This window comes from Pieris brassicae, chromosome 6 (genome assembly GCF_905147105.1).
Source record: "Pieris brassicae chromosome 6, ilPieBrab1.1, whole genome shotgun sequence".
Taxonomy (NCBI): domain Eukaryota; kingdom Metazoa; phylum Arthropoda; class Insecta; order Lepidoptera; family Pieridae; genus Pieris; species Pieris brassicae.
Genome location: NC_059670.1, coordinates 8,456,835 through 8,469,502, shown reverse-complemented (window position 1 = coordinate 8,469,502; position 12,668 = coordinate 8,456,835). Strand labels below are relative to the sequence as shown.

At 32.8% G+C, this 12,668-nt stretch overlaps 1 protein-coding gene across 1 annotated transcript; it reads left to right on the top strand.

The window, feature by feature from the left end:
- Nucleotides 1-989: 989 nt before the first annotated feature.
- Nucleotides 990-3,338, top strand: LOC123711289 (60S ribosomal protein L23a). Its single transcript, XM_045663800.1, has 5 exons — nt 990-1,112; nt 1,518-1,942; nt 2,425-2,552; nt 2,859-3,035; nt 3,218-3,338. The coding sequence occupies exons 1-5, from the start codon at nt 1,082-1,084 to the stop codon at nt 3,300-3,302; spliced, it is 846 nt and encodes a 281-aa protein (XP_045519756.1). The 5' UTR covers nt 990-1,081; the 3' UTR covers nt 3,303-3,338.
- Nucleotides 3,339-12,668: the final 9,330 nt, after the last annotated feature.

The window sequence follows — 12,668 nt, the reverse complement described above, 5'->3', positions numbered from 1 at the left end:
GTGTTGCCTTGCGTATTTTATGACTTGACTTCAGTAAATGTAACTACAAATCATAATACGATAAATGGTTGTGGATTAAAACTATAATTTTTTTATTTGCTTAACTTATGTGTTGATATTTTAAAATGACTTAAGATTATTATAATGGTAGCGTGTAGTCTGATAGTAAGTACAAATGTAATAAAAATGAAAAATAAATATTTATGATTCACATATAAATTCGGCGAATCCCTGCTGTTGAATTAAATGTGCATCAAGCATTATTTTTATGAGATATAAGTCTTGCCCGGTATTTAAACATCACTTGCCTGTAAGTTGACCATATTTTGCGTGGTAAATAAACCCTTTCTAGACATAAATAATGGTGACCAACATATTTAAACTTCTACTAAGATTGGTACTCAAATCAAAATTGTTCATTTTATACCATATAGAAACATACATATTGATTATAGCAATGGCTGCAGAAGTCACGAAAAATAATCGGGTAAATATTAAGGAGTTTATGTTATTAAACAAATTAATCGATTGTGTTTTCAATTCTTAGACCTAGACAGAACTCAGAAGCAAACTACAAAAGTACATATTATATATTTTAGTAAAGCTGTTTAAGGTCTCGTTACCAGCTATAAAATTAAAAAAACTACATATTTAGTCTATAATCTGATCTACCTATAGCCTATGGTTTACCATTTGGTGTTACTATTCGTTAAAAAAATCTAATTAAAAAGGGGAAAATGGACGAAAAGAATATTAAATTATTCATTATTTTTTCCCGCTATTGAATTACTCTAATTGTTTCATATTAATACTTTGCAATTTGTTATCAAGCTAAAATTAAAATATGAAAACTCTTTCTACAGCTCTAAATTTCAACAAAATAACATGTATAATAATTATATTTTAAAGAGCCTAAGCCTAGAAATTATATTCAGTAAGTTTTTGTTTGAATAACTGTAAAAATCTACTTTTAAGATATATTATAAAGTCAAACTCAAAAATTATCCCAACTAGTATTGTCAACATTAGTGGTACTCTTTGATTTTTGATATGTTCACACTGACTCCATCTTTTTGTCACGATGCCTCCTAAGAAGCAATCAGAGAAATCAGGTGTGTTTTCGATTTTGTTTAAAATATTATCGTTAAATATATTATTATAACTTTTGTTATAAATAAAGCCATTAATATTAAGAATCGAATTGAAAAAATATCTATAGCAGTGTTAATTTACGAGGTTTTCTCGTAAACAACATCACTGACGTTTTGACTGCACGCCACGCGGTTCGTGGTTCAATTTTTGTTGTATCCTAACATTTTATCGTTTGATCATTAATAGTATGAATGAAATAACACAGTTAAATTGTATTGCAGAATAATAATGTAAGAAGTTTCAGTATTATTCTAATTTTGTTTTAAGGTTAGGTTAGTGTGCATTTATTATCGACCTGATGTTTATTAATACAGGTGTTAGTTTGAGTACATATAACATTTATTAATTACACTCTTCTCATTCAGCGTCAAAGCCGGCTGAAAAAAAGCCAGCTTCAGCCAAGACTCCCGCTGCTGCACCCAAGGTAGCGACTGCATCTGCAAGTGCTACCAAACCGGCTTCTTCGAAAACACCAGCTCCAGCACCCAAGGCTGCTGCTACGAAATCAGCTCCAGCTGCATCAAAGCCAGCACCAGCCAAAGCTGCAGCTAAGCCTGCAGAAAAGAAGGCGTCCGTACCTTCTGCGAAACCTGGCTCTGCTAAAGCTGCAGCATTGAAGACTAAGTCTAGTGCTAAACCCTCTGCAAAGAAAGCAGCAGCAGCCTCTAAGCCTAAACCCAAGCCAGCAGCTGCCAAATTAAAGATAGCTCCTAAGCCCAAGAAGACCGGTATCAAAGGCCAAAAGAAAGTTGTAAAGCCAGTGGTTAAGGCTCTTAAAGCTCAAAGAAAGGCAAGTCTTATAATTTTATAATGTATATACATACATCCTGGTTGTGTAGAAGGATACTCAGTATTTACTGATGATTTTCCTATTAGTGAAAATTGTAGCTAGATGAATTTGAGCATCTACTAATATATTTGTAACTCTTGAATCTTAATTTCACCTGTATTGTAGCAATTGCAATTAAGGCTTGGACTATGTTAGTAATGCATTTATGAATCTTACTTTGATATCTAAGGCCTCATGTAAATTATACTCTTTGATATCTTTTCAATATAATCATCTTACATGCATTTTAAAAGCAAGGACTAAATTCTTACAGTATTACTAATTTCAGAAATAACACTACCTTTCTCAATCCTAACCCAAGATTATGTTCCTTATTTCCCTAAAAACCATGTAATGGTATTTTTTGTTACAAAGCACATGTTTATATTTTTGAATATATTATAAATTTGGGATACATTTTAAATCCTACATGTATATTCCAGGTAGTCAAAGGTGAAAATGGAACGAGGATCAGGAAAATCCGCACATCTGTGCATTTCAGGAGACCTAAGACTTTTGAAGCTCCAAGACATCCAAAATATCCTAGGAAATCACTACCTAAAAGAAATCGGTGAGTTTATAACATAATTAAGAACTACAAAAAAATCTGCACTACTCATCAAGCACACCCTTAAAAGAAAAATTATATCACCACTAAATCAATTTTTTTTTTACACAATCTAACATTCATTATCAAACTTTGTGCAGATGTTTTCATGTTATAACTATTGGACATCAAATCATCAAACTAGCTACCAAATTAAAATTACCACAGGCAATTGGTAATTCCAATCACTTATGCTCTTGATATTAGACCATTTATATAAATTCATTAGTAAAATAAGTATGCACTATCTTATTTTTGCTTTTGTTTCAGTATGGATGCCTATAACATCATAAAGTATCCGTTGACTTCTGAAGCTGCAATGAAAAAAATTGAAGACAATAATACCTTGGTATTTATTGTTCACACAAGCTCTAACAAACACCACATTAAGGCTGCAGTTAAGAAACTGTATGACATTAATGTTGCTAAAGTGAACACTTTAATCAGGTTTGTTTAAATATTGTTCATTGATTATATATTTTATTATCAGTTGACATGATGAGATATTTAGTGGGAATCTCTTTGAGAAAGGATGAAAAAGAAAATACACAGTTCTGACTTTATTACTCACTTTCATTTTGAAGAATCAGTTGGAATCTTTGTATGCTTAATATCGTCTATGCTTTCAGGCCCGATGGTAAGAAGAAGGCGTACGTCCGGCTAGCGCGGGACTACGACGCTTTAGATGTGGCCAACAAGATTGGAATCATATAAGCAAATTACATTATAAGAATACAAACAAAAATTTCATTCCTGTGTTTTATTCAATTACTCTACAACAAAGTCTGCTTAGAAGTCACATCCCTTTTATGCTCATAATCATAATTTAAAATATCTTAGGGCAGTCTCAGCACACTGCTAGTTAAGGAAACTGGATCTGTCCATCTGTTTTCATATAAATCATGGTTAATATAATATATGGCACAGTAGCCAATATGAATCAATCCATAATGATTTATTTTGAAGAGGGAATATTCTGTAGGTTGAAGTAAACTCAAAACCACTGGTTGCGAGAATGCTTTCACGTTCGAATGTTACATTATCCTTGAGTATGTTTGAAAGTTTGACAGACTACTGCTGAAATGCTATACTTACGTCACTCCTATTTCAAAAGAGACCACATAAGTTGTAAAATTTTCAATGGAGAGCAGCAGAAATAGCCTGAAATATTATACCATATGATGGGCGCTTAAAGACTTCGTCTTTTTGGTTTCTTAGCGACTCTAGACAAAGAAAGTAATAGACCTCGCGAAATTCTTTTTGACTATTATAATGTCAACACATTGAGAATATTAATAGCTACTTTAAACTAAATAAGCCTCATCGAGGTCGTGTACTACATAGTAAAAAGTCAAAGATTTTCTAAGATCAAATTGTGGCCTATATGTTGCAATTAAGCCTTAAATATTAGTGAAAACCACAAAAAAATCGGTGATTAGTTTTGGAGATTAACTTATACGAACGGACAGACAAATTATACGGACCGCAATTAAATTATTATTTTCATAGAATATCTTTTAATTTAAAAATCAATCTGCGCTCTGCGCTTTTTTGGTTGTAACTTCTAGTATAATGTATATTTATATTTCATTATAGTGTTTTTGTCAGGCAATTTGCAGTTTCTCAATCGGTTTACTCTTACTGTTCCCAGTGAGAAAATTCCTTCCTTAGCTAAATAGGTGACGAGAGGCACAGAAGTATAGAAGTTGTCGAAGTATATAATGTGATTCACATTGCGTGGTACCATTCTAGTTAACCTGACGACTGTATTTCCAGACTCTCCCAAATCTGGCTCACCAGGTAAGATGTTATTTTTGGAGCCGCCTCCACTGTAAACCTCAAATCTATGAGCATATCCTTGTAGACTGCAGATGAGATATAATTTGAACCCCCACTTGTGGGGTTTATTGGGCATGTATTGTTTTATGTAATGGCTCATTTTGGTTGCACACATCTGCTCGTCTATGGAAAGCCTTTGGTCTAAGGGAACCTTTCCAAACTGGCAGTTGAGCATTTCCTCAAGAGGTCTTATTTTGAATAGCCTGTCATAGTCTGGATGATCTTTGGGTAAGCATAGCGTATTGTCGGCAAAATGGAGAGTGGATCTTATTTTTTCAAATTTTTTTAACGGCATCGTATTTTTTATGTGATCATAACCAAATTTATCACTCCAGTAAGCCCTGGTGTTTGGAAATTTTATGACTGAGGTGTAAATCAGAATGCCTAGGAATTTATTTAGGATATTTTCATTTATAATTTCAGGATTGGATATTTGTTTCTGGGCCGCGTATAAGTTACTTTGTTCTACAATTTGCTTTTTTAGATCTGATGTAAAATAAAATGAAAAAAATCATACGGCGTGTTACAAGACATCAATGCTTCCGTTATCTGAGTTTCTCCCCTAAAAATAAGGCTGTCTTCAGCAGTAACAAGATTCCGTTTTCGCCAAACCAGAGGTCGCTTAGAAATCCCTTGTGATCTACTCTGGGGTACTGCTTCTCCGGCTTCCAAAATAGGAGGGTCTGGCATATTTTGATCGTTGTCAATTACGAGAGGAGGATCAGCATCCACTTTATCAGACTGGGCATTCTCACCTTCATCACTATTTTCAAGGTCCCGAAGAACATCTCGAGCTGTTTGATAATAGTGACCTTCATCCTCTACTTCGGAGTCCGAGCCGTCTAAGCCATCTTCTGAATCTTCAAGAGTTTCTAAATACTTTGTAATTTCGCTTTCTAGTAATCGCGGCATGCTAAAAAGCAAAATAAAAACCCTTCACCAAACATGCATTTATTTAGCAGGCAATGCGCATTGTAGTTTTCCTACAACATACCAGATTTCGCGTAATTCGACAGTAGCATCAAGTAATTTTCAATGTTTTACAACATGAACATGTAATTGAAGATATAATCAAGCAAATAAAAATATGTTATATACTTACATTATATTTTATCAAAGTCCGAACACAGCTTCAAAACTTAGTTTCGCGCCACTAGAAAAGTTTTCTTCAAAGTGACATTTAACATTCATTTATTTTTAATGCATAAAAATATTGGATAGTGCCAACATTAAAAAAAGTACAAAATTCGTTCAGAAATAAGAACTAGTTGTCAAAATTAACAAAAAAATAAAATAAAGATAATTTTATCTGTGATGTTTAGTATGTTGTTTAAAAACAACATTGTCCATTTAAGGGATAATGTACTAAAATTGTCTTTGGTCCTACCTCGGATTTGCCAGCAGTAGGTTGGCGGCATATGGGAAAATTATTTTTGGATACGGTTTTTTGATCTTTTACTGATAGAAATGTCAGCAACAAAATTTGCCGATGAGTTTCCCCTCTAATTTGTCACCGTACATTCGGAGTAACAAAGGTTCATATTTATATTCGCCCCCCAACCAGTAATCGTCATCTTTTCCCATGTAATGTATAAATGTATTTTCCCTCTTCTCTGTTCCCCCTATCACCTGATACATGTCACTCCTACTACTGGTTGGAGGCTGCAATCTGCATGATTTGTGTATACTTATGTGCTCAAAAATCAAATCCAAAATCATGTTACGTGCAATTTCATCGAAATATGGATTGTAGAGGCAAGAGCTTAACTTCACAGTATTTACTCTGAAAATGTTTAAATTCATAAATGGAATATCCAACACAATCGTAACTAATCGTGTTCTAAATTAGTGCGTTCAATAAATCAAACAAACTCTTAATATTAGTAGATATATATTGAATGATGAAAAAAAGAAAATCATAGCTATGATATCGCTCGATATAGAGGGCGCCTTCGACTTGACTGGTGTAAGAGGAATGTCCTCCAAAAATGGTAAGGGTTATGAATAGTTCTCTTCAGGACTGAAGCATCATCCTAAATTACGCAGTCCATAAAATCTTATTAACAAGCAAAGGATGAGTGCTGGGCTCCATTGCCGGACCTATGCTCTGGAACTTATTGATTGACCCTATATTGAAGATGCTGAGCAGGTCAAGGCCCAAGCATTTGCAGATGATGTCCTGCATATGATAGATAACACGGGAGAGGAGGTAACCAAAATAGCCAATCGTATATCGGGAAGGGGAGACGTCGACACTCACCTGCCGCCTAGCTTCTCGGTCACACATCTTCCTGATTATGTGCCTGATAGACTATGATGTAGGGGTACCTGTTTATAAAAAAATTTAACAACAGTTCAATATTAGATAATATCGTAATTTATATCTAAAAGTAAAAGAAAGGTTGCAATTTATTTAATTTATATATGATAAAATACTATTAAAAAATACATATTATGGATTTTTAAAATGACTTGCACAACGCAAAAAAATATTGATCATCATGATTGTGCAGTTTCGTTATAAGATAAGTAAAATTATTTTTATTAGGGATAACATAACAAATACTCTATTATCTGTATAAAAATACTGATCGAATCATGACGAAGCGTTTGTCATTACCATTTAGTAAATTTTATATTTATTTACCCATAGGCCGTACCACACCCTAGGATGCCCGGGACGTCATTGAAATACTATTAATATTCACTCGGAGTTTCAGTCCTACTAGAAAAAAATATCCTTGATAGACCAAAGATAAATTAAGTAGTATTTTAATTGACTTTCATTAAGTATAGGTACGAAACAAAAAAATCATAGAAGTTTTACCCTGGAATTTTATAAACCGATGCTACGAGTATTCTATTAATCTAAGGGTTAATAAATAAGTTAAGGACTATTACCTATTGACCTTTGACTTATTGTCTCACTTATTAACTTTACGCTTTTACTTCAGTGTATAGATATTATTATATATATTAATTATTTAGTGATTTGTTTTATGAGGTACTCCTGTTTCAACGTGGAAAATAATTTGATAATAAACTTAAAAACATCAAATACAAAAAATAAATTCAGAATCATTAAGTACAGAAATACATATAAAACACAGAACTTAAGTAGGATCGGTCATAGTAAATGGTTAGAAAGTGATGTACTTAATGATTTTTTTCTATTTAAAAGTACTTTTATTTTGCATATTTTAGTAAATTATTATTGTTGTTTTAGATAGATTTCTCACTCCAAGGTGTGGGTACCCAATACGTTTGTATGTAAACTAATTATGGATTATAAAATGGTCCATAGTAATAGTAGTACTATCAACAAAGACTATGTTTGAGTTTGATAGAACTTACATTCAGACCAATTTCGATAATGACCTATCCGTATGTATTTATTTAAAAAACATTTGGCATATCAATATTATTAATTATATTTGAATTCGTTTTTTGTATCCGGTCTTGACATCAAAGGGTTGAGATTAGAGCCGGTTCTATTTAAAAATTACTTATAGCTAGGGAGCTGGCGAGCATTTCGATGTGCTCGTACTTTACAAAAAAAATAGTATGTCTTTTCTGATCCGAAAAAAAACTTGAAAAAGAAAAATAATAACAAATGGTCTGCTTTCGGAATATCAGAGGCATGGGGTCTGTCACATTTATGTTTTTTTATAAGCAGTACAAATAACAGTCGATGAAGCGACACGAGCAAATTATATTGTAGCACAGTTTTTTTGTCGCAAAACGCAGCACTACGATGGTGAACTATTTTTCTGGCAGCGTTCGCATTTTTTTAAGCGTACATTTGATATGTATTTTAAACAAATCTTAAAAAATGAATAACATGTAAAGACCTTAATTTTGGATTTTTCTCAACTTGTCAGATTTCTAAACATTGCTTTTAAGGCAGACACGAGTAAATGATATAATACACCTGTTTTTTTTTTAATTTTTACGATGGTGTCATTTGACAATGCAGCGCTGCCATGGTGGAAAACGTGGTCCATAACCCTTATCGCAAGATTGCTTTTTTGAACAAAATAAAAAATTTATATAGGTATATATTCTTTGGGGGTATAAAAAACATAAAAAAAATCGTGATATGAACATTTTGCAAAAACAAGATGTATAACATTCTATACTCACAATTTTAGGAATGTATATTATGCTATAGATTACTATGTTTAGGGAGAATTAGAATGTTCCTGGTAGTTTTTAACATTATTTATATATATACAAAAGACTATTGTAAATAACATGATTTTAAATAAAAATAACTGTCTTGGTCGAGATGTCTCTAAAAGCATTCTCTTCTTCTTCGGATAAACACTGTGTTCGAATGTGGACAATTACAGGACGTATTTTATTATATCTCTCTGATGTATCAGCTTCAGAATTATTGTTAAAATGTAAAAATAACATGATTGTGATGTTCAAATCTTTTTAGGAACATTACATCTGCTACCTTTGCATAACAAAGTGACTTTTTCCATTAATCTTTGTATGATGGCACATATACTATACCCATGATGACATTTATTTCCAAGTATAGTATATCTTCTCTTGAAACAGTTATGGATCTTCCTGTTCTTTGTACGCTACATAAATTTGAGTGAGTGGTAATAACATCTGATAAGTCTTCAGTAAAAAATCTATAAAAATAATCTAAAGGTGAATCAGATGGTACATTTTCCAAAAATGTAGGTTCTGCTGTTTCAGCCTTGTGTTGAAATTGTGCTTTTTGCCAACGAAAAGATACATTAATTCTTTTGCTGTAGCAGTACATAGTTTATTGTCTTTTTGTTTTTTGTGCAACGATGGCAGGAGCTTTGCGATTCATTTTTTGAGCGCGCGTCAAAGGTGTGCCGCCGATAGGCTTGGTTGATTTGAAGGCAAAGATGGCAAGGATTGAATTGAAGGTAGAGCGTGATAATTACTTTCTGATGAATTAGGAAATAGCTGAGTAAGAATAGGTTGTATCGGCATAAATATCATCTGCATGCGTTCCTATCTCATCATCAGAAGTTTGTAGGAGGTTTAACCTTTCGAGACTGGAATTTATCGATGGCGCTCGAGAGCTTTCTGCTGATCTAATCATTCCAGCTTCATCACCACTACTAGCTACGTCACTTGTGTCAGAGTCCGCATTCTTTTCAGGTACTAAAGATAAAATGCGCCTAGCACTTTCGCTCATAGCAGTCTAAAACCAAAGCAAAAGAAACATGCAAAAATCCCATCGTCAAAGTAAAGCCAAACCATATTGTATTATAGATAAGTAAATAATGTAAGTAATGTTATTTGTCCCTTTATATAGGTAATTAGGTATGTTGCATTGCAGTAACAATAACAATACTAGTATTTTTTGTGTGTGGAATCGAACCCACAACTTTGTGTGTCGCTTTCACAATCACTATATCAACGAGGCGGTCTAACGTAAGTCCAACTGTCTTTTAAATTGTAATAAAATTGATTTAATAAATAAGACAGACATACTTGCTCCTGTGCAGTTAGCAATGTCTATACGAGAGGAAAATTACTGCAACTGCGGCATTGTGTAGTATCATATACGTTAATAAAATACACGACAAATACATGCTAATTCTCATAGCGACAACAGCATATATATAAAAATATATAAAAACAAACATTTAGGCATGTGTATTTTATAATAAACATGCATATTTAGGGGTAAAAACATAAAAATAACATAAAACTTACCATAGATAAACCTGTTTGGCGCATTTTGAAGGTTATTATGCACAACTGAGTAAAAATTATGATAGATTAACTACTATTTTTATTTTTGAAGTATAAATAAACGTCTAGAAATGTCATGTGTTTATTAAAACTAATTTTGTAGTGATCATATATTTTTATAAAGTTGGAGGTATGGAACTATACAAAATGAACATAAGGGTTAATATTCCCTATCGTTTAATTATCGCTATTTAAAAAATCGGCCATATTAGGTTAGATTTTTTGTTGGCGAGCCCACTAGCTTTTATTTAAACCTAGTCATAAATACTGACACAGTAAAAAAAATGCAATAACATTTTTTTACTTTTATAAGTTTAATATATTAATAATATATTATTCGAAGTGGTCACCATTGACTGCAATATAGTCCTTTAAACGTTGAGGCCAGATATCAATAGAAGTACGCACTCTTTCCATGGGAAAATTCTTCACTGCCAATCGTACGAATTGTGTTAGGGACTCCAAATTATCATGGTGTTTAGAGCAAGCAGTACTCTCTAAAACTGACCATAAACCAGAATGCAGCGGATTACGATCGGGAATAAACGACGGCCAGTCTTCAGCTCTGTTCGTTTCCAATCAAGACTGCGTGGACCGAGCTTTATGACCCGGCGCCGAGTCTTGCTGGAAGGACCATTCTTGGTTATTGCACATGGTGTTATTAAGGGGTTTCACTACCTTCTAATGGTAATGGTACCTTGATACATTTGTGCAGATGTATTGATACCTTTTTCATAAAAGTATCGCTTAGTCACTCCTTCATAGCTAACCCATCAAACCATCACTGTAGTCGGAAGTGCCCACGTTGCACTCAGTCGACTACTTGGAAAGTATCCTTAGAGCTTTGAGCATAAATACGGTCATATTTTTAGATAAAATGTTGCTCAATTGTAAATAAATTATCATCCGTAAACATAATTCTTCTGTGACCTCCCATTGCGTACCGCTTCAGTAGTTGTTTAGGTTTTACCACTCTATTCTTTTTTTAAATATCAGTTAGGAAATTACTAGTACGTCTCTTATAGGCTACAAGTCCTAAGTCATCTTTTAAATTACGCGACATGGTTTTACTAGTTATCTTCATCTGCCGACATAAAATCTTTTGCTTTCGGACAGTATTTCTTCGAATTCTTTCCCTTGCTGCTTTGACCACCTTTTTCGTACGAACTCTACGTGGACGGCCAGATCTTTTTCTGTCACAAACAGAGGAGGTCTCGTCGGTCGTTAATAGCCCGGTACAGAAACATTTTACAAATATCAAACGTATATAGAGTTTTAAAAATTGCATTTGGCTCCATACCTACTTTGTGTAATGCAATCACAGATATTCGGTTCTCTTTATCATTACCATTTACCATTTTAATATCGCAAAATATTGTACAATGTATTGGCGCCAAAATGAGAAAACTCTATGAACCATCATATATAATGCCAGATTCCAAATTCAAATGTAATATTTTGTTATTTTTTAATTATTGTAACAGTATCTATGGCCAGACTAAGTATACAAATTATAACCTGTTAGGTTAATTCTATCAGATATCTACATGCCATACATTTTAGAATTGCAATTATGTTATTGGTAAGAATTACAAAACATTATAAGTATTTCATTTTATCTTCAAACATAGTCTAATTCATTACGTTTGCACTTAGATCACGATGTAGGTAAAGAGCTCTTTCTGGCTTGTATTAGGCTACTCGGCTGGCTGTCCCTCACCTTGAATATCTGACCCCCATTGCGTCACCTCATCATATTATGTACATAATAAAGCTGAGGGCGACGTGTTTTTTTCCTTTTCGTTATAGTTCTATAACGAATGTTTTATTCCTTTCCTTCAGATTAAAAAAAAACCATTTTTGTCATCTTTAACTCACTTCATTTACCTACACAATTTATGCTGATAAAATACTATATTTGTAAATAAAATCTCGCAAATCTAATCTAATCTTTTAAAAATAATATATTTAAAAAAAATTAGTACGTATATAGAATTTAGGTAAATGTGTAGCTACTCTACGCTAAGTTGTTATTCTAGTACTAATGTTTTAATACAGATTATTCGTACTAATAAAACACAAATATCACGGTGTATTTTTTAACTTTATATAATGGCAATAACTTCGGTTTATTTTTACTAGTAATATATATTCACATTTAGTCTACTCTTTAATAGTAAGTTGTAGTACCAATGACATTCGTACTGTAATTCGTACCGTAATTGATACGAAAGATTCGACGTTATTACCAATCAAATGCTTCTAGGTTCATAATACGTTATTATTAGAATCAGTTTTTATTGTATATTTTTAATACATAGTATTAGGGATAAAAATAAAATATGCATTGTGTAAACAGACACGTCATGTATTATAATCATAAGCAGGCAGCTGCTTCGATTGACAATAATTATTTGTGGCTCTACATTTTTAGCATAGTTTCGTTCATCGTTCGCCAGTCTTCATTCATATTAAACCACCCGGATG

Coding starts and splice junctions, on each gene's coding strand:
- LOC123711289 (XM_045663800.1), top strand. CDS start 1,082: ATGCCTCCTAAGAAGCAATCAGAGAAATCAG. Junction 1,113..1,517: donor GAAGCAATCAGAGAAATCAG/GTGTGTTTTCGA, acceptor CTTCTCATTCAG/CGTCAAAGCCGGCTGAAAAA. Junction 2,553..2,858: donor TCACTACCTAAAAGAAATCG/GTGAGTTTATAA, acceptor CTTTTGTTTCAG/TATGGATGCCTATAACATCA.